The following is a 23,334-nucleotide window of genomic DNA, read 5'->3' as shown; positions in this document are numbered from 1 at the left end:
CTATGCATTGAGTAGCAAATAGGAGCAGACCAGAAGGTCAAACAAGTAGGTGCTGAATACCAAAGTGTCCACATAACAAATGTTCTAGGGGCATTTATTTCAGACTCATTCATCTTGGTATTGTGGGAAATGTTTGTTCTGGATAAACTGTTAAAAAAAAAATAAAATCCAAATCACACTCAGACCATCCAGTCAAACCAAATCTCCAATTGGAGATTTGCTTCCAAAGTGTAATCCTGTTGTAAAATAAAATGCAAATGGTGGCACGCCCACAGATCATGTAATTATCCTACTGTTAAAGATAAAGAACTGTATGCACGTCTATGTTTGAGAACAAAGTAGCAGAACATAAGGCCTGGGAAAGCCACATTCCATAGACTATGATGTTGTTCACAGCTGCTGTTGGTAGCTCTCCTGTGGAATTGCATTCACCTCCTAGCTAGGGTGCAAGGAACTATCTAGAATATTTTTAAGCTCTTTAAGTATGACTTTCAACCAGATGTACTGGAAAACTTTATGACTGATTTCAAGACTGGCATTAGTGGAAGAAAATGTGAGTCAATGTATAATAATCAATAGAATAAAATCCTGAGATTCACCATCATTGTTTACTGAGATAAGAAAAACCTGATTTTATTCTGTTGATATGGAAGCTGGTTTAACTAGTATGATCGAAGGAAAAGACTCGAAATATTTCAAGGCTAATATGATTTTTGAAATTTCTTTTAAAATGACATTCTCTTATGTATACAAGATAAATGGATTAAAGATAAAATTGGTAGAAAACAATGTACAGTTGTATTGTGATATTTGGGAGTAATTCCATCCAATTCATGAGGTAGAAACATCACGTGGGTTATTACACAATATTATATAGGTTACTTTTAGACAATGTTCTCATTGGCAATTTGGTTGAACAGAATTTCATATAGCTTGCAGAAGACATTGAATTGGAATGGGTTGCAAGTATTTGAAAGGATAGAGTTAGAATTCAAAATATTCCTTACATACTATTGCACTGCTTTGGCACTAGTCCTATGAAAAGTTAGGCTTAATTTAGAACAATGGTGATTTAGGCCAAATATTAAGAAAACAGCAACTGCAGCTATATGTTATAAATCACTAAAACACGATATCCAGAAGTGTTGTAGAGACTTCCAATAAATTAAAAGAATGTATGAAACAGACTTGCCTCACAGAATGGATTAAAACTCCATTGTGTCTATCCTTCCACTCCTTCAGTTTACAGTTCAAAGAAATCAAGAACATGACACTGACAGAAATATGTGAGATATAAGTAGGTATAAAAAGTAGTTAGAAGCTTTTCAAATATACTTTTTGTTTTTGTTTTTCCCATGATCTGGAAACTCAATCTGCTATGTTTTAGCCAGAAAAATATTTGAAATAGCCTTAATTTTTTTATTATTAAAAAGACCAACATGGCAGCATATATTTCTCCCAATACATGAGAAAAGTATCTACAATTTCCCATTGTTTTTAACAAAAAATAAATCATACCGCTAAACATTTCTGGCATTGCTCACTTTCATCTGGTCCATTTACTCTCCAATTATTCCTTCATACCTGCTGTGACAAAAAGTGCACAACACAAGGGAATGAACTGCTGTTGAATTGTAGTTGAACTGCCTTCTTTTCTTGTGAACAGTTACTACTCTATGATTTCTATTGACATGAGGATCACAAGAATACACTGCCTATGGTAGCTTTTTTTAAAAACAAAAAAAGAATAAAAAAAATGTTATTTATATATTGCTCAGATCACTGTTAATAGCAAATTGCCTGAACATAAATAAGTGTTGAAAATTCACACAGGGATGTCAACAACTACTGCAAACAACTAAACTTTTCTCTGCATACAGTGCACTATAAAAAAGATGGAAGAAAAATATCAAAAGAAAAAGGTACGGATGTGAAAGTGCAAAATAGGAAACAGTGTTATGTACTCTTGTCTATAAAAAAAAATGTTAACATTATGTTATGATCATGTTTTATTTTTATTTGTATTTTCTAGGAATGATGAGTGCTGCAGCAAGAGCACAAAAGAACTATCACGTCTCTCTTCTCATTCCATCTTGGTAGATGTGCAGCTGATGGATAACAATTTCTTTGGTGAGGCTGCAATTGCATTGGTGATACTTTGACCCATACAGTAGTTATGAATCTGCGATGGCACTGGTGAATCTTTTGCTGCTGTTTGGTCTCTGTGATCAAGAGAACTCAACTCTCAAAGACAAGAAGAATCAAAATCATGTTCTGCCACATCACATGTCCAAGATTCTGGTATAACATAAAGAAGTCCAACTAGTTTCATAAGTCAACTGCAGAGAAGTTACCAGCTTATCAGTCAGCAGCATGCTATCTACTACTATTTGCTTAGCTGTTTCAGCGTTCAACCATTTTTTGTTTTTAATGTTTAACTTATACACCACACACTTCCATACACCATAGTATCAAGGACATTTGTGAACAGCTGTATCAGCAAAACAACTAGAAGACATGGACCTGAAAACCTGAAAAGCTTTCTCTTGACGTGGTTATTAATATGAAAATTAGTTTATTTTCAGCAGAATGTATAAGAATTTAACATAAGGCAAGTATAAGGGAAAAAAACACTCTTAAAAATGCTGTTTATTAACAATATAAAAGTGCAAGTGCCTGTATGTGTCTTTTTTTTTTTTTTTCTCTTTCTCTAGAGATACATATTTATCAATAAACTCTGCCTTTATTTTCAGATTTACCAAAACTTCTGCTCATGCAAACCATCTTGAGAATACTCTCTACACATCAAGGAGGCACATACCACTTGTAACGAAGTTTCATCACTTTTGGCAATAATTTTACATCAGATGAAAGTGGAAAGGCTTCAGATTTTTTCTACTATTCCTAGGCACAAGGAGAAACAACTGTGTAGGTGCTCTACTGATCACCTGGCTCATGTGCATAATGGGAAAATTTGTCCCATGAAAGTAGTTAGAATGACTCTTCAGCAGCAAAACAGAAAATCTCTTTATCTTTGCACTGTAATATTCTGCCTTCCCCAATAGATCAGAGACAGATTTGAGCATATTTTCTAACTTGTGTTTTCCAAGACATTACATTTTTCAAAATGCACATCTAGGTATTTTTCAACCAATTGTTTTAACAAGATTTTTCTTATCCTGAAGCTGGTCTATAAAATGACGCAGTGATATTTTGCTTCTAAAATGCGGTGATTGACATACAATGTTTAAATATTTTAAACAAAATAAAAACTATTTCTTAATCTTGGTTATAAAATCTTAATTTGTGCTCATTTCCACAGCAGAATCAGAGTAAATAAGTCATTGGAAATGACATTTATCCTCAGGTTCTCTCAGCTCTAGAAAATTTATTTTAAATCTGTTCTCAAATACAAAAATTCTAAAGTTGATAAAACTAAATAGTTTTCTGTACGTGCAAAAATTAGGGTAGCAGACACTTCTTTGTTGAAAGAAGTTAGCAGTTCTAATGAATTACTTACATTTCCAAAAAAAAAAAAAAAAAAAAAATCCTCTAAAAAGACTTTATTGAAGAAGAAAATTCAAATATTTATATTAAACTTTACTGATTGAGAACGTGTGTTTGTGTTTTTTGTTTGTTTGTTCTATGTGTTTTATTGATGGTAAAAGAACAGATACAGATATGCCAGAGAAAGTTAGCAAAAGTTTTTTTTTGGATTCCCAGACTAAGTGTAATTGCAACACATATTTTCCTGACATATTGCACACTGATTCAGTAGGGGTTATGACGCTAAACTACATTTTTCAACCTCAGTTTGGTTACTATCCTTTATTTCAAAGAGATGCATTATTACAATCCAAAGATTTCAGTTAAACATAAAGCCTGAATTACAGAAGTAAAATTCAGTCTGCCATAAGAACACTATGATATTTTCTGAAAGAGATATTAAAGAGGTTTTTAAAGAATAGATTCCATAAATTTTTATAAATCTTGTTTCCTCAGTGCAACGAATCTATTCAAATCAAAAGCAATGTAATAATTTCTTACCAAGCCTGTTTACATAATACATCCGTTCCACTGTCACCACCTTTTGAAGTGAGTGTGAAAGGGTATTTACACTGCTGAAAAGTCTCTGTAATCTACCAGCTTATATTGTTTACATATGAAGAGAACAACAGATTGTTGTGTTGAAGTATGTTATGATAATTATGTTATGTTGAGTTACATTCCCAAATACAGCTCTGTATACTTCATACTTTTGGTTACTTCTTTTTAGATCAACTATATCAGCGACAGAGAACACACAATCAGCCTTTATGCTAATTCAGTTTTTCATCATTCCAGGTAAAAGGAATAAAAGGAAAAAGGCATATAGTAGAAAATAAAAACAAAACATTTTCTTTTCTTCACTAATTACTTTTTTTTTTTTTTTTTTAACATTTTGAGACAAAATAGAAAACCTGAGTTTGGTATTGCTATTAGCTTTTATTAATATTAACTGAAAATATTCCTGTATGGGCTATTATTTCTTGATGATACAAAGACTACTTGCATTCATTCACCAAGATTTTTTTTCCCACTTATTCTATGCCTGATGTTAGAAAGCTGAGAAGAGGATATATTAAAAAAAAAATCACTGTTAATACACTGTACAAAGTACAAAGTTGATGCTAAACTTGAAGGAAACTTGTAGCCATCTACAACTATGCTTTGTGCCTTCTAGAGGGGCTTCTCAGAGGACTACAATACAAACTATTACTTTTGTTGTGGCAACAGAAGACTAAGTAAAATGGGGAGAAACCACTATTACTGATAACCCTTTTTATACTGCGGTAAGAAAAAGATTGTCTCACATTAAGTTGTTCTTGCTGGTAAATCAATGAATTAACAGCTTCTTTTGGCATAATACATTCTGATAAACAAATTCTATTATCATTAATTACTGTAGTATTTTATATACCAAATCAGAATTCTGCCATCTCACTAGACAACCATCCCCTACCCAATCTACACCAGCTTCCTAAGATGTTTTTTTTTTCTATAAGAATAGCATACAAAAACTGCAAATAATTAGCCATATTTTAATCAGTCAACAGTTCCCTCAAGCAGTCAAGAAATGAGACAGGTCTGTAGGAAAATTCTTCAATATTTAAAAAAACCAAAACTCATCTTTCAACAGGTTTCTATTTCCTTTCTTACAATCGCCACCAACAAATATGCAGTGCTGTGACCAAGACAACTGTTTTATTTATTGTTTCCACCTGAATGGGTATAAAATGACTAAACAATTGTAGATCAATTGATTTTCATCTGGAGCACAGCACTGGTGTTTTCAAATCCAAATTTAAGATTCGTATTCATACAACAAAACTGGTACAATACAATTAAGTATAGTTAGATATAGTTAACTGATAAATATATGTACCTACACAATATATGTACCTACACAAATATATTAAAAATACATGATGGAGGTAAGATTCAAAAGAAACAAAAGACTGAGTACTTTGAGACAAGGCTAGACTGTTTTCTAAAGCTAATACTATTTAAGAAAATAACCTGATGCGTAAAGTTCCAGAAAACAGTTGCTAGAAAAAGGGGAGGGGGACTAGAAATGCTATCAAAGTAAGATAGCATACCCTTGTTTCAAAACAGCATAGTGGGACTAGACAGAGTTTAAAATATATGTAAGTAATATATTGCTGAAAACTTTCCTTAATCTGGAACACAATGACCACACCGCAAGGGGAGTAAAGTAATGAATTACTGGTTGGTTTGTTTTCAAAAGTTAGCATCACATTTTCCTCCTTCACACTTACTAAAAAAAAAAAAAAAAAATGCTTTTACTGATCCTGGTCTCTGAGAGTTCTGTTCTCCAGTCAGACACCACAAAATGTAATACAAATCTCTTCCTATAGAACAAGAAGTAAAGCAACTTTCAACCACTGTTTAACACAGATCCCATACCTGGCCCCTGTAATCTGACTTGCCAGTGAGTGTGTGTATTCGTGGAGTAAGATGAGTTCAGCTATCTTGAAACCACAGACAATCAAACGGGTTACTCTGTGGCAGAAACTCCAGACCAAAAGATTTTTCAGTCACGAAATGATCAGCAAAATCTTCATCAATAAGATCATTAAGCTATTGATTGTAAACTCTCCTTCACAGATGGAAGTCTTTATTATCATTAGAAGCAACTCACAAGAGTGCATGCAACTCTGGAAGCTTACCCAGAGTGATAGTTTCATCAGGAGAGAAACTTATTTGCACCTGCAAAAGATAAGGAGAACAAGATGGGCATGGAATGAAAGAAGCCAAGAGGGCAAAATCTAGAGAGAGAAAATAACAAGTGAGGACTGGAACAATAAATAAGAGGGTAAAAGTTTTTCTTGCTTAAGAAACAAACCACTGACTAAAATTTCTCTACTTTTTTCTATAAAAGTCATCACTCTTTCCATTAATATACATGAATCATTACAATGCCTCTATATCCTTACAGAATTTTAAATCCAAGGATTACTTGTATATTGGTCATATCTCCACTCATCCACATATTCTATCACTCTCAATCCAGTGTGTTTCCAAAAACCTGATGTAATCAGCAATCAGCCCATAGCATATTTTTTCTTTCTATTAGAGAATAAGGTTATCCAACAAGACTCTTTCACACTGATGCATTATTTATGTACCAAAGATTCAAGAACTTTACTTAATGCATTACTATAATGAAAATAGCAGCATTCGATACTTTTCTTTTGTACTAGATTGGAGAAACAACACTACTATATTATCTGGCCATATCTCTGGTTGGCCAGGTTGCTTACTACTCTTTCCTGCCTACATGGACAAATGAAACAATTCACTAAAAAATAGGTGATGCTCAGGTTATATAATTAAGATGAATTCAGGGAATTGATCTGCAGCAAGCACTGTTCCATACACAGATAATAAACCAGAAAATGACTATGAATCAAAGCAGTAAGTGTCATAAAGCCTTTCATAAAGAGTAATATAACATCTAAATCAGCTATTTGTCACTTTTCCTTAAAGGTATTATTGCTCCTGCAAATTACAAAGATATAATACCCCAAACTATTATTTGCTTAATTAATTTAGTATTCTCCAGACATGCATGAATCCACATGTAAAGAAAGGGGCCATAGTGTGAAAACTGAAAGGCTATAAAGTGTACAGTTTGTGTGTTTCATAAAACTTCCTTAAGATCTTGCAAAATGTTTTATATAACAAAACAAAATTTCTTTACAATTCAAGTAATAAACTAAAGTTAAACATGTTTTCTTCTAGAGGACAAACTGACATTAAGAGGTACTTCTTCAAAGACTTCATACAAAGTGTTCCAAAAATATATTATTATTATTATTTAAATCACAAAATAGTTGAGCTTGTAAGGGACCTCTGAAGGTCAACTTGTCTAATAAACTTGCTCAAATAGATCACAAAAAATAGGTTGCCCAGGACCATGTCCAGAGGGCTTTTGAGATTTAATTTGTGGATCCCATCATTTGTGAATAGACAGCCTATAAGTCATCCTGCTCACTGAAGGAAGAATCAAGATTTTAATGTAATAATACTGCATGTCACTCAGCAGAAGGCAGAGTTCACGTAATGTATTCTTTTAATAGATTACTACAATTATGAGAAATATTTTGAGTGTTTTAAACATTTTAGTTTAAAGACTTCTTAGGTGTTCTGCAGACATTAAAAGGTAAAATATCACATTCATCCACTGGACGTAATACATGAAAACTATGCTGTTAATAAGCATAGCCAAATATACTATAGGACCTGAAGGTACTTTTAACAAACCAGTGACTAATGAGGCAGAGTATCTATGTGGAACACATCTCCTCCTTCGAGTGGAAAAAAGAGTGTGAAGAGAAAACAGAACTGCTACTCAAAAATTAATGCATGCCATTGTCAGGATAATCTGAGAAGTACCATTGTAGAAGTTCGTATGTAAATTCCCTTTAACCTTTTAGTATACACCCTTCTCTCTTTATTTCATTGAAAATGAATGTGGATGTCCTAGTATGACACCATCTAACCATGAAAACAATTCATGACCCATAATCTACAATGCACTTTCATAAACTAGATTTTGGTTGGCTTATCTGTAATTATACTATAAGAAATGTGTTAGCAGTTCAGAAAAAAAAAAAAAAAGAATGTCTATAGACTAAAAGACTGAAAGATTTTTTTTTAACTGCTGGATTAAAGGAATTAAAAAGGACTGATCACATGAGATGTAACTTCAAAATTTTCATTTTCTAGTTACAGTATGTTATCTGATAACATATACTAAGACATAGACCTCAAATATTTGAAGCAACATGCACTAGCTTGCATTTTTCCTGTGTGCTTTCTTTGATTAGATCCTCAGACATTTATGTTCCTATTGTAGAACAGTGACTACATACAAATGCTGTTCCCCCTACCCCACAATACCTCATAAAAATCATGAAAAATTATAGAAAATACTAGCTATTGTTAGCTGATTTTTCATATATACATCATCTAATGTCTAACACAGCACTGTAGGAATGTATCTGCAAAACACAAATTTACAACCTAGTGTCATTATCTGAATACAAAAATAAAATTTAATACAGACTATCATATTAACAATTGTTTGTGGAACACACTTTCAATTTGACTATAAGTTTATAATAAAGTGCTTTTCCATGTACAAAAGAAACCTTATAGTAGCTCAAGATTTGGAAGCTAATTGCTGCTAATACATTCTTTGGCTAAAGGCACAATTCTTCATCTTTAAAATGAATGTATCTGATGATTATTTTTGCAATGTAGATAAAGAAAGCAAAGATTCAGTCAAGGTGACAATTACCATCTGCAAGGTGACAATTACCATCTGGCTAGCTATGGTAGTTATGTGATCCCAATTAAAAACACAAACAATGTTATTACTTTAAAATTGAAGTGTAAATTAATATTGAAAATCACTATTTTTGTGTATTACTAGAGATTTTAAGATATATATATGATTGCCTGCTTTGAAGTCTGCTAATACAGGAGTCCTTTCTGCCCCCACCTCCTTATACATAGATGTTACCCCTTACACTACCTTCTTATTTCCCCTGCCCCATTTATTTATCTATTTATTGAGGACAGACCATTCATTTAAAGGCTTATTGTCAGTACAACTAAGGACAGAATTTAAATCAGTTTAGACTTGCACTCTTACAAGTCTGTAATAAGTTATGGGGTGCATACAGGATGCAGAACACTGCTTATCAGGATGAATATAGAATCAATCATGCCTTGGAAACTGTTAAAGGAAACACTAGTATCTGAACATTCTGCATTGCTCATGTGATTACAAGTATACCAAGGAAACTAAGAATAACTCGCTGTTTAGTTCTTTAATAAGTGTTTAAGTCTTGCAAAATTTAATTTTCAAGTAATAAATTCAAAGCACTACTATTGCTTGTAAACTTCTATTTAGACATATCCAGAAAATTCCTTCAAAACACTTGTAAAATTTTAGCTTTTTGATTTCCATGGGACTATTTCACCCTATGAACAAACCCAGAAACAGACAGACTTTCTGTCACCAAATTCAAAGGAAGCAGGAGCAGACAGAAAGTAAGGTATTGTTTCTGATCCTGAGAACAATGTTTTGCTTAAAAGACAATATTAAAAAATAAAATAAAATTACCTCCAGAAAGGATCTGCTCTTCCAAGTCATTCATTCGTTTCTTGTATGCTTTTAAAGCAGCTTCTTTGAATGACGGTCGTATTATTTTCTTCTTTGGAGTTTCAGTAAACATCTCTGGGACATTCTGATTTTCATCTTCCTTTACTTCTATATGACCAGCCATGCCAGTTTCAACTTCCAATATCTCTTCACTGACTAAACTGTCAAACTGTCCATCATACTCCTCCTCTGGAAGTACTGCATAAGGAGTTCCACATGAAGACTGTCCCAGTTCATATTCTTGTACCTGCTCACTCGTTTCACTGCTATTAGTTCTATTTTCTAGTTTAGCAAGGACTTGTTCCATTACTTCAACGTAGTCTGTTTCATTCTCACCAGGTGGTTCAATTAAGTCTTCCTCATACTCTGCTTTATAGTAATAAGGCTCAGCATAAACATCAGAATCAAGTGTTGTGCTTGATTCATTTGCAGTAGACTGAGACAAAGTCCTAAACCTTCCCATGAAAGATGATCCACTGTCTTCATACCCACTTAAACTTTGTGTACTTTTATTCCAAACTACTTCTAATGCTGACTTAGCACGTTGAAGTGTAGATCCAAATTTAGGAAAGCTGAAAGTCTTATCAGAAAGGTCTATGCTTAATCGGCTATGCCATGATTTAGGAGGTGCTTCTTCTGAGTCATCACTTGGTAGCTCACTCTGACTTCGGTACATCATAGGCAATCTGTTTTGATTCTGATAAGATGAGTTAGAATTTGTTTCCTGATAATCATCATACTGACCAGTCCACTGACTTTGTGATTCACTGTCAAGACCCGGACATGATGGAGAAGTTCCATCAAGGGTAAAATCATAGCTTTCTGTATCATACTGGAGATCAGAACTTTGACACTTTCCAAAATCTGTCTGTTGATCTGAAGGACTGCTCATGTCATACACAAAACCTTCCTGGGTGGATGAGTCTAGGCCCAAATCTGCCCCTTGTTCCAACTGATTCCAGTCTTTCCATGGTGAAAGATCATCATGTAAAGAAAGCTGAGAACCGCTATAGTGGCTTCTGTCTCTAGATGCACACATTATTCCATTGTCCATTACTCCACTGTCAATGTTTTCTGTGTTCTCTACTTCATTTTGCTCTGAGTCCTGTTGGTTATCTTGGACAAAAGTCTGTTCCTGGGAACTGCCATACCAGTTGGCAGAATCTTCTTGCCTTCGCTGCCAAAGTTCTCGATCTGAGGAAGACAACAGTGAACTGCCATTTGTTCTGTTAAAATACTGATTTTCTGAAAAATCCTCAGAGTAGGACTGACACAGTTTTGAGAAATCGGACTCTGAGCGGCTAAGTTTTGGTGTTGCAAAGTCATTCTGCAAATGCCATAGTGGAGTCATGTCTGAATAATAGGTCTTTGGTTGCTTTTCCACGTTGTCAAATTCCGCTGACTGATTATCATATTTTTTTCTGTTTGCAAAGGTATTATTATCATCAGTGCTATTAAGGTCTTTAGTATTTGGGGACTCAGTAATCCCCTTTGTCATGCCTGCTTTTATTTGAAGTGCTGATTTAGATAATTTTGCATAACTGTTCTTGTTTATATCTGATTCCAAGTCTTTATCACTGTCAGGTGACTCCCAATCATGCATTTTAGTTTTTGTCTCCATTGTTAAAAGCCTCATATCCATACTCTCATATGTCTGTGAAGAAGGCATTCCTCTTTCTTTTTTATCTTTTATGTCATGGGAAAAAACGTCTGTAGAAATTCCAATGCCACTTCCCTTAAGTTTATAAGACTTTTTTAAAATCAAGTCTCTCTGTTGTGATGACTCAAAATAAACAAGAACAGGTCTTGGCTTTGCATTTGGACAGTCTCTTTGTTGCCCGAGTCTTTGGGCAAACTCAATTTTAATAGTGCTTTGTGCCTCTGAGAACCCCATTTTATCTATTAATATTTTGTAAACTATGTTTTCAGTTTTTTCAAGCCTTTCTTCAGGCACATTTAGAAACCTAAGACTTGCTTTGTTTCCCGGATGGCCTATCTGCTTAATGTAGTCATGTATGTCTCGAGTTTCTCTTCTGGACTGTACAAATCCAGTTCTCAATTGTTCAATTTCATTTTGTACTACTTCCACACTACTAGAAATTTCATCAATTGATTGTTTCAGGGCATTTACATGCCCTCTTAATTCAGAAAGTTCAGTTTCAATTTGACTTATTCCCTGAAGTTCTTTAAAGATCATTTCCATAACATCATGGGTTTGACTAATACAACCTGTTGAACTGAAACCAGGTTCAAGAGTATTTGATTTCTGGTGATGACCAGTTCTGTCTAGAGATTTACTTCTTAAACCCCATGTTTTCTTCCATGTACTTAGTTCTGAGTCTGATGAGACGCATTCTTGGCTCTTCTTCCATTTCCTTAGTTTTCTCAAAGCTCCCAGCTTCAGTGTGTGTAAAGTGCGTTCTCCATCAGAACTGCCATCAGATGGTGCAAGACTACTTAAACTCTTTCTGTTGCGTCTCACAGGCATTGTGTATGATAAATACTTGTTTTTCTTGCTATTAGTTCTTACTTCACTTAATGATTCAGAATACGAACTATCATTTGAAGACAGATCTTGAACTATATCTTCATTGTTATTGTTTGTTACAAAAATTGGCTTTTGCAGTCCATTGGCAATAGCAACTCTGTAACTGAATGTTGGAGAAAGTGAAAATTCTCTGTTACTTTCCTCTTCTTCAGTTGATAAGTTGCGAGCAGATGGACACTTGGCAATCTTTTTAACAGTGCTTTTTAAAGCATTTGAAAATTTTGGATTCTTTGTTTGTCCAATCTGAGTTAAGTCTTGATCCTTTTTAGTCTGACAACTCTGTTTCCTTTTTGTACTATTTCCCAATTTCTTTGTAAACATTCCTTTGTAAATCTTATATATGTAAGATGAGATCAGGCTCTTTAGATGGGCAGAAACCATGGAGTGTAATTTATATTAACCTGTTTCCAGAAAACACAATTTTTGCTCCAGACAAATATTTGTATCTCCAACAGGATCATCAGCCAGTATTTAATGAACAGAGACTCTAGATATGTAAACTAGTGATGTTCTGGTAGCATTTGACAGGAAAAAACAACCAACCAACCAGACAACAACAACAAAAATACAACTAAAAAGCCACATCTGCTTGTTAGAAACCAGATCCTGAAGGTCTTTTGTATGTCTTGTAAAATCTCACTCTCTTGCGCATGGCTTCTTGAAGTGTCTAAAAAGGAGGGAATGATGTTACTATTGCTGCCAAAATTAGTACTGTTAAACACTGTTTATGTTAGTTGTGTTACAAGGGACGTACTTATTTATACTTTCCTTATACTTGTCCGGACGGAACTTTTTAAAATTATTGAAGCTGAAAGTAGTTCTGAACAAGTACTTTTACAAATAAAAGAATTAGATACATTTACAAACATTAACATTGTACAGTGATTCCCTGAAACTTGGTATTAAAGTTGTTTGCTTTCTTTCAGAGTAATGATAATTCAGTTTAGATCCATACAATGTACAGTAGTAGGCAACAATTTTCAGGTTAACAAGTTGTTCCTAGCTAGTAAAATAGAAACTCTCTTGGTTTATCTTTTGTAACAAGGTGGAATTCGGTGCAAACTAGCATTGTATGAATGAATTACTTTTTTTTATTCTTATATGGGAGAATATACATGACATATCTTGAGAAATAAATTTCTTGTCTTTATACCAGACTAATACATGCTATGGTAAGCCAGGACTTGAAGTGTGCATGCCTTCAAGGGTTTTGTTCTTTAAAAAGGTGAGGGGGAAAAAAGCAAACAGTAAATCCTTCTCCCCCCAAACCCTCCCTCCCTTCCACCCCCCCAAAAAAAACAAACAAACAAAAAAAAACCCACCACACACACACACACAAAACACTACAGAAAATAAATAGATAATGATAAAGGCAACTGATAAAACAATGTCACCCAAATTAAGTTTTACATTGCGCTGGACACAGGGAAAAAATACACATAACAGGTAAGAGAAATAAACATGATTTACAAGTCTTAGGAGAAAAGCAGATGGTATTACAACAGTAAAACAATTTTATCTGAAGAAATGTAAGAATAGATTCCAGGAGGTAGCTGGAAGGTTATTTTCAGTAACAGAAATATTTATTCCATATGAAACACAATTAACACATTCTAAAGACAAATAGATGTCTTTTTTTTTTTTTTTTTTTTTTTTTTTTTGACAGCATATCATTCAGTCTCATAACTAAAGGGTAGAAACAAGACAAATAGCTCAGAAAAATCCAACAAAATAGTTCTTAAAATTACCAATTCAGTTTATAACCCATCTAAAAATTCTTTGGCAGAATAAGAAGTTTATTTAGATACAAGCTACACGAACATTAAAACTTACTCTGAGGTAACATAAGAGGGCTAAGGGATATGAATTGTTCTCCTGGCCTGCAAACAGCATGGTAATGCATGAAACATTATCATCTCCTTACACACCTCAAAATATGGTATTTTCATGATGAGACTTGTCTTCATCGAGCTTACTATTACTTATGTCACAGTCGATATCAGCAAACAAATAACATTCATACAGCAAAAGCAAAAGGCACCAAGTTTAACAGAGCCCAAGAAAAGCTGGCAAAAGCCTGGTTGGCTACTGGAGTTCTAGAACAGATGATGTAAAGCAGACATTTCTTTTCCAGTTTATAACAAAACCGTGCAGACCAAGAACAAACACAAGAATACATTTTTTGTCCTTCCCAAAGTTGCTGCCTGTTTTATTAGAGAAATATTATTTGTGGAATATAAACTGGAAAGAAAAAAATATTACCAATTCTGTGCTGACCCATGCATGCTAAAAATATGCTTTATGTCTGAATTCAGAGTATGAGAAGTCAATTAAGAGCAAGCAATGTTTGGAAGAAAAGAGTGCTCAATGTGGCTGCATGCAATTTTCAAGGCATGCAAATAGAAACTCAGTATTACAAAGCTCTCACTCACTAGAGTCAATGCTGACTAGTTTTCATATTGTTAGCAGAGGATGGATCCACCCTGGAATACTTTTCTATATCAAAGGCATGTTTCAAGATGACACACTTGATAAACATTTAGCTATAAAACTAAATTTCTGTAACCATTTATTGAACAAAAATTTGAAGAGACTGCCTGCTTTCTCTGCCCAGAAAACCCATAGTTTTTAAGTGGCCTTTTATATCAACTTCATTCAGGTGACTTGGCCATACATCTCATTGAAAAGATTTCAAACCAACAATGTATAAACAAGCTAGAAGTCTTTTTTATTCTCTTGGGCTAGAAAACATCTAGAAATAATAAAGTTATCATTGGAATCTGGAATATTTTATTCATTTTAAATAAGGTTTAATAACTCCTTTGTAGAAGAATCTTGATTTCATAGCCACCAATAGTGTTTTTTTTTTTTTTTTAATCCAATGCCTGACCCATACTTTTTCAGAGATAATTGAAAATACTATAAATAGCTACAAATTCATTACTCCATTTAAACCCAGTTTCTGACAACACTGTAGGAAATTAAAAATTGTACTGTCAAACACACAGATCTGTTAAATAGAGCATATTTATCTTCTCTCATGCAAGTTACATTTGATCTCAGCTACATGTATATTAGTCATATGACCTGTTAATCAGTTTACAACTTATCATTGCTCTGTCAACTGCTGGTTTTCCAAAACTGTTTTTCCTCAGGTTGAATCAAATTTGAGTCATTATAGCTTGTTGTTTTTTTCTTTGTTTTGGGTAAAGATTAATACACTAATTTAAAACGGAAGCATACTAGTGTAGGTTGAAGATCTAAGAAATAAGGAAGCATGTGTATATAGCTGCAAATCTGAACACCAGATAGATTATAGATTATCATTATGGATTATAACTCTATAGATTATAGGTTCTAATTCTTCCTATTTTATGAAATCCAGCCCTCTACTCTTATTAAGGAAAAACAAAACATAAAAAACCAGAACCACTATCTTACAAAAATAATTTCAGTATTTACAATGAATAGGTAGATCACTGCTGACCCATCTGCTGGATTCCAACAAACAAAGCTGTAGAACAGCATCCCTTTTCAGAGGTAACCTTCTAAATTTTTGGATTCAGAATGTCACCCTCCCACACCCCCAAAAGGCAAGAAATATGCAGAACCATAGCTCTGCTTAATCTTTACACTATTAGTCAGCCACAAGGGGCCTGTGCATATTGGAAGGGGGCAGGGAAGAAGATGATGCTAAAGCTCATTTTCCGTCTTTAAAGATACATGTGGCAGTTTGTTTTCACAATACCAAGACAGCAGGGGAAACCAAAACAAAACCAAAAAGCCCTTGTCTGCAGTAATACCACTCTGCAATACTGCCAAAGCAGTCAGTACTACCTGTAGGCAGCAACATCTATTTGATATATGCAAAATGCTTCACAGATATGAATTATTTACACACGTTACACAAACAAAACAATTATTTGTATCCACATAAAGTGAGATAAGTCAGATAAGATAGTCAGATAAGTTAAGATAGTCAGTTACTACCAGGAACATGAGGATTCAATAACAGAATAACTGTAATTCAGGTCTACAGATTTTTCAAGTATGGTCTTTTACTAGTCTTAGTCACCTGTGAGTAAAGCTATCCTCACATAACTGTACTTCCATCACTGTATTTATGTCTGTTAGGTGAAAGTTACACAAACATTTTTATACTTGGGATTATTTAATTAATTTACTCTAACCATGACATTAAACAGATAATTGTCTCAGATGACAATTTGTAAGAGATTAATTTGAAACATTTGTTGCTTTATATTTTTTAATTATTTTTGTATTCTTCTTAAATACTGACATTTTTGATTGGTGTTATTGGTGAATCTCTCAAGATAATATTATACTGTTGTTAATACTGCACATTATATAACTGACCTGCCTGCAGACCCTGGAAGAGAAGCACAACAACAGCAAAGTAGTTCTGCTTCCTCTTTGGATAATTACTTTTTGTTCCAGAAAATTCTCAGATAAAACAGCAAACTTCTGCCTGGACCCCGCCACCTCCGATCAGTCATTCATATGAACATTAAATCATTCATCAGAACACTAAATCTATGCTTCAGCTATGCCTCAGATGGATGCAGATTTGATTCTCTTATACTAATACTGAAAAAAAAATAGACTCTTGGACAATATCAATCTTAATGGCAACATCAGTCTTAATGGGGCAGAAAGGAAAGTAGAAGAAAGCAGCCACAGGAGTCATGACATATGCCATATATCTTGGCTTGAAGCTTTACAGCATCCTTCTATGAACATTACTTGTAATCTAGGAAATTTACTTTTTAATGTTCTAGTACCATTATCAGCCAAGAGTGGCACTTTCTCCATTTGGCTGAAAAGCTAGCCCTGTTGTCCTTTAATACTATTTGGAAAGTTCACTATACTTGCTTATTTATCAAGTGATATTTCTTTATGGATCCTGGTATTAATGTATCTAACCATCATTAAATGTTACTTTTCTATTTATAGAGCACGTTACCAATACAACTAACACCAAACTGCTATTTCAAACTCCCATCCAAAAAGCACAACACCTACTTATTTTTAAACCTACAAGGCCTTCTGAAGAACTCATACATACGGTCAAGTAGACTATGGAATCCCATTTAAGTATTTAACAGCCATACAATGAGACACTGGTCACTCTAGCTATTACTTCTTTCAGTATATAACATAATAGATTTTAAGGATAACAACAGATGCAAGCGTGGCATATGTTTAAAACTGACTTTGTCTTACTGTGATTACAACAGTTTCTAAAAAAGAAATAAATATAGCTTTGCATATTAGTGAATTATATCAGCAGTTTAACAGTTATTTGGCAATTAAACTACTTCATAATATGTAGTAGCATAGCAGAAGAATTTAGAAGAAAATGTAAATTCCCAGCTTGGCAGGATGAGCAATTTTTTTGGAGACAGATGTCTCCTCTGGTGCTTCCCTACTGCTATGATAACAATGGGAAAAGAGGATTTTTATGCAAATTCAAATATGTTTTTGCTTAATTATTACTGAAGACATAAGCTGATAAAAAAGACACTAAATTTTCAATATATAAACATATATTGTTACACTGTTCTCCACACCTTGTGTAAATTCATAATATTTGCATTTCTCTGAGAAGTCATCTTACAGTAACTGTGAAGTTAAAGTTGCCAACAAATCATTAATGAACTGCTAACGTAATTGTTGAATACATTTAGAACACTATTTATTTCTATAGAAACAAATTTATGGTATAGTATTTATATTTCAAACATAAAAATCACATTTGAAGCAATTCATCCTTAAAGGACAAGTAAATGACCTTAACTAAGTCTGCAAACAAAAAGGAATTAATGCAATATGGTAAGTAATATTTAAAGGTAAAAAGTTAATGAACAGATTCCTAAAGTTAAAACGTGCTCTTCATTTGGAGAGCAGAAGATTAGAATGGTGTAGTTGAGTATTTATATCTAATGCACACAAGGGTTAAGAAGTAGACTGCACGTGATTTGGAACACAGCTTCAATATTATCTGGTGAATTATGCAAACTTTTCTTTTATGCTTCTAGTTTTTTTTCCAAATTAAAAAAAAAAAAAAAAAAAAAAAAGATAATGTAGTATGAAAAGATGAAAAACAATAGTGACCCTGAAAATCTTTTATCCCCTTTTCACAGCTGAGTGTACATTATGCTGTCCTACATGAGCCTACATGAACTTACTCAATACTCACTCAGTCAATACTCACCTCAAAAGGTGAGATCTACAGACAATTCCACTTAATAGCTCGTTCCTATTTAAATGCAATCTACAGAAGGAATGGAAATACTTGTAGATAAAGACGTTATTTAGTAAGAATATGAGGATAACTGTATTACCAAGTCAATACAAGGCATATTAGCTTCGGTGAGTTAGAATATCACATGAATGTTATTTCACGTTACCTCAAATATACAAAAGATTTACTATAAAGCATTCAGAATAATCAGAACAACTTAATATTTTTGAAAAAGAGAAAGCATCAACATGGATTTCACCAAGTGTCAGGTCTGTCATTAGATTTGCCTGTATTTTTGATTAGAAGTTTTCTTTGCAGCATTATACCCTGAAAGCCAGAGATTTAATTTATGGTAAAGCTTAACACATATGCAGATATATACATACATACATATATGCTTACAGTATACTGAATGCACATTCAAAGTCTCGTACAATACTAACAATCTGTAATTATTACATCAAAATAATAATAATAAAAATATCCCTCCACTTCTTCACAGGTATAGAATTTTAATCCTCTAATTGTTCTGGCCTGAGTCCTGGGATGGGCAATTCTCTATGCTGAATTAGATCCCTTCTGGACAGAGACAACCATGGAGATTTGGACCATGTTTGGACTAAATCAATCTATGTAAGAGATTATTTTAAACAGCCTTGATGTTTTTTTGTTTGATTTTTGGTTTTTGTTTCGTAGTTTTGGGGAAAATTTTCCTTTTTTTTTTTTTTTTTTAAAGATGCTTACAAAAATGATCTGTGAACTAACATGACTGTTAAAACCATGTACCTTCCATTTGTCATCAAACAGGCTTTCTGTATTTTTTGAAATGTACTAACAATATAATTACTTTTATAACACAAAATTATGAAATGGATAATTTTTAATAAAGAATCTTTCATTTGGTGAACTGTAGCAATAATCTGTGTGTTTTACATTTGAGAATTGCCATAAGCACAAACCACCACAACTAGTAGTTGTGGTGGCTTGTTGATAGTAACATACAGTAACCCCTACAGTATACACGCAGACAGGAGCCATGCTTGCCAAACACCTGAGCTGACCTTCACTGACAAGCACAGCTTGTAAATATGCTTTTAAATATGCTGCAGAAACTGTATAACATTTTTTTTCTTGGCTTCAACTGACAGCTATAGAGTTACACTTAGATTTCGACAAAAAGTGAGAACTTCTACCTTAGAGCTATGAACTTAATTGAATGATACATGACAATAAAAACAGAACCTTCACAAGAACCTTCTTATGTGCCAAAGAATTTTTATAATTCAAAATTTCTGTTTTACTGTAATTATATACTAGATTCTTTCTCATGAGATCATTTCATTCTTCCTGCATTTTTACAACACTACACTTAAAAATGAAATTGGAGCTTTCGGACTTCCTTGATACTTTTACAAATTAGGAAATACTCTGAGCTATCAATCAGCCTCCTCCTCCAGCTTGGCAATACTCTGGAGTCCCAGTACCTCACCTGCGACTTCCCAAGTATTTCCACAGTCATATATAGGCATTATGATAATGCTGTTCTGGCATCAGTGCAGGATCAAGCAGATGGTATAGTGACAGAAGACCTTAAAACAAGTCTGCGGCTCGTGAAAATTCCACCAAAAACAATATTTATTTTGTATCATTGCTTTTTTACATATGAAATGTCTTTGAGATGACAGTTAACGACAATCTCTATCATAAGACCCTTAACCAAATAACATACAGCGAATAGATATTTTAACCTTAAACTACTTTTCTCTGACACTTTCAGTCTCAACAGCATTCTCTCAACACTTTTCTCAGTATATTGAAGGCTAATATGGTAAGAATTAGCCCTAATTTTAGAACAGCCAAATATGTCAAGTAACAGCCAATTTTCATTTTACTTGCTAGCTATAGATTACTAAATCATAGCTGTGTATTGCACTAAATATAAGTTGTTTCTTTTTTTTTTTTTTAATTATGTAATCACTGGCAGATTCATTCAGAATACAAGCATTGTACCACCTCTACTGTGGAAGAAGTTACATCTTCATGATCAACAGAGTTTATTTGCACATAAGAAAGCAATTAAGTAGTGCAATACCAGCAAATCCTTTTAAGGCACAAGAAATCCTGTCAGCTAAGGGTTAACTTCAGTATTCAGATGCTGGAACTGATATTAACCCTTTCTCTATCAACACATTATAAAAAATCCTACTGAAAAGTGGCCTGCAGCCAAATTAAAAATGCAACAGAATATTTTAAGAAGAAAATGTTTTAAGAGACTTCAGGACTACTAAACAATCAGGTGAACATTATTTTTCCTCTTTTTTCTTTTTTTACCACTAGACATGCCCATTAAAAGACAAAAATTAGTGTCCTTAGTACAATCTTTACATTTTATTTCAGTTTTATTACATAAAAATGGTTGTTAATTGAAAGAAAATACTATTAGAAAAAATGCATGGGACTAAAAAAGTTGGGGGTTAATTAATATAATAGCATTTTTATATTTGCCATTTGCCTATTTCTTCCTTTTAATACAAAATGAACCATCAGTCTCCTAGTAAGAAAATAGTTTCAGCTACTATTACCTGGTCTCTGGAACTGCAGAAGACAGAACACTAATGTGTAATTAAAGGATGTACAAAAAACTATTAAATACCTTTGTGCTTTCTTAGGCTATGGATTTGGGGGGGGGGGGTGTGGAGAGGCTATATAAGAGAAGGTATTCTAACAAATCAGTTTAGCCTTGAAACAGAATCAAGCGTTTATTCTAAGCAAGCCATTTCTTCAAAGCAAAGCTGCAGGGTGTTCATCTTCAAGATTAATCAAGACCCAGAAATAAATAAGCATCCGTAAAGCTCAATTTATTGCTAATGTTATGATCAACTAGGAAGAAAATACAGACTGATAAGTAGAACATATTATATTTTCACCATGTATCCATATCTGAATTATTTAATTTACCTTTTTATGTAACTTTAAATGTTCCAACTCATTGTGAAATTGAATACTATACTGCCTTACTCAACACTGTGAACTTACCAACATTACAAAATACATCCCCCCTCCCCCCTCCACACACACACTTTTTAAGAAAGAAGCGTTGATTCTTAAGTCTGTTTGATCTGGCAGTTTCATCAACATTGCAGCATTAGAAAGAAAATCAGTTACAAATCATTGCACTGCATTAGCTAGAACAGTGGGAGGTACACTCAGAATGAAAATAAGGAAAGGAAACAAAGGAAACAGAAAAATGTATGCAGACTAGATACAAAAATACGAAGAAGATACATACCTGGATTAAATTCTTCTTAAAAAAAAAAAAAAAAAAAAAAAGCAGATTACATACCACCATCTTTATATTATTTTCCTTTTATGAAGAAATACTGTGCACAACTCCATTGCTATTTTCTCATTCTTCCTTCAGCCTTAAAAACGGTGCAATACAACATGAGGCTGCTTCTCAGTGATTCAACTCAAGTGCAATCAGGCATGCTGTCAGTCCGCAACAATATCTGTTCAAAATTCCATCATATTCCCTAGGCAGCATTAAATGCTTTCTCCACCAGCCCCCCTTCCTGGTGTTTTTTTTTTTTTTTTTCCACCCTCCTACAACTTGTGGTAACAGCTAAGAGTAATTGTATTCATTCTGCATCTCAGATTTATTTCTTCACTATAATAGCAAAATGGGAGTCAGCATCTTACTCCTGGTCAAGTACAACATCAACAGGAGAGAACAGCAATCTTCCTTGTGTTTTATGTGCTGGTAACTTCACCCATTGCTGTTTTCTTCTGACACTGTTTCTGAATGCAGCGTTCGCTGCAATAGCCACAGCCCTCCAGCGTGGAAGGCAGCCCCTCTGCTTCACAGATGGAGTAAAATAGGCTTATTGAGAGCCCTTGCTCATAGAAACAACACATGCAGTGCTTCGTGAGAGCTAGCAGGTGCACCACTGTCCACCAGGGTAACAGGGAGAGATAGCATCTCTTGGTTGGCAGGGATGTGTTTCACCTAGCCTTTTATTTATCAGTTTGACATGACACGAAGAGAAACAATTGTATATATATTTTTTTATTTCAGTGGGGATTTCACCAGCAGCTGATTATTGTTTTTAATTAATTTATTTTTTTAATGAATCTGCTAAACCAGTTCCTAACAATTAATATTCCATGTTTATTTAAGGTTGCTCCAGATAGCAAGCAGTATATCACTTCTATATTTTCCATACAGTGTATTTCGTATGCTCTCAGTTAATACCCAGAGAGTAGGACTCAGTCATTTGTTTATTTGGATTCAAATAGCGGATCAGATTATTATTATGCATGCAGTAAGTAAATCATTACCCTGTACAGAATATATTGGGTGTTCTTTCAAATGTTTTCTGACTTAATAGCATGTGTGTAAGGCCACATTCAACATATTAAAGATGTATTCAAAACTCTGGCACATGAAGAACTATAGAAATACATTCAGAATGATTCTATATAAAACCTTTCATGCAAAGATGCATACCTACATGTATAATGCAAGTGTAAAAGTTTTACAAAACATATGTACATGCATACAATTGCAGCTATACTATTACCACTTAAATCTTAGAGATAGCAACACTGAAATTCCACATAAAATACAAAGTTTTCTAGCAGAAAACTATGTATAATTCCTGCATAAAGATAAAACTTCAGAATTTCTGGTCATATTTGTACCAAAGAAACTAGTAATTCAGTTATTTACATCTAAATTACATTGATACATTGAGTAAAAGATAGTGGTTAAAAGTATTTAACAAT

At 33.6% G+C, this 23,334-nt stretch overlaps 1 protein-coding gene across 1 annotated transcript in view; it reads right to left on the bottom strand.

The window, feature by feature from the left end:
• Nucleotides 1-22,503, bottom strand: part of UNC13C (unc-13 homolog C) — a 167,936-nt gene extending 145,433 nt beyond the window's left edge. The window contains exons 1-2 of the mRNA XM_072043348.1: nt 21,839-22,503; nt 9,698-12,951 (exon numbers count right to left, since the gene is read on the bottom strand). Coding sequence (XP_071899449.1) covers nt 9,698-12,665 — 2,968 coding nt within the window. The 5' untranslated portion in view covers nt 12,666-12,951; nt 21,839-22,503. The remainder of the gene's footprint in view (nt 1-9,697; nt 12,952-21,838) is intronic.
• Between the last annotated feature and the right edge of the window lie 831 nt (nt 22,504-23,334).

Source organism: Anas platyrhynchos, chromosome 11 (genome assembly GCF_047663525.1).
Source record: "Anas platyrhynchos isolate ZD024472 breed Pekin duck chromosome 11, IASCAAS_PekinDuck_T2T, whole genome shotgun sequence".
NCBI classification, from domain to species: Eukaryota; Metazoa; Chordata; class Aves; order Anseriformes; family Anatidae; genus Anas; species Anas platyrhynchos.
The sequence above is the reverse complement of the archived record's forward strand: the minus strand, read 5'-3'. Positions and strand labels throughout refer to the sequence as shown.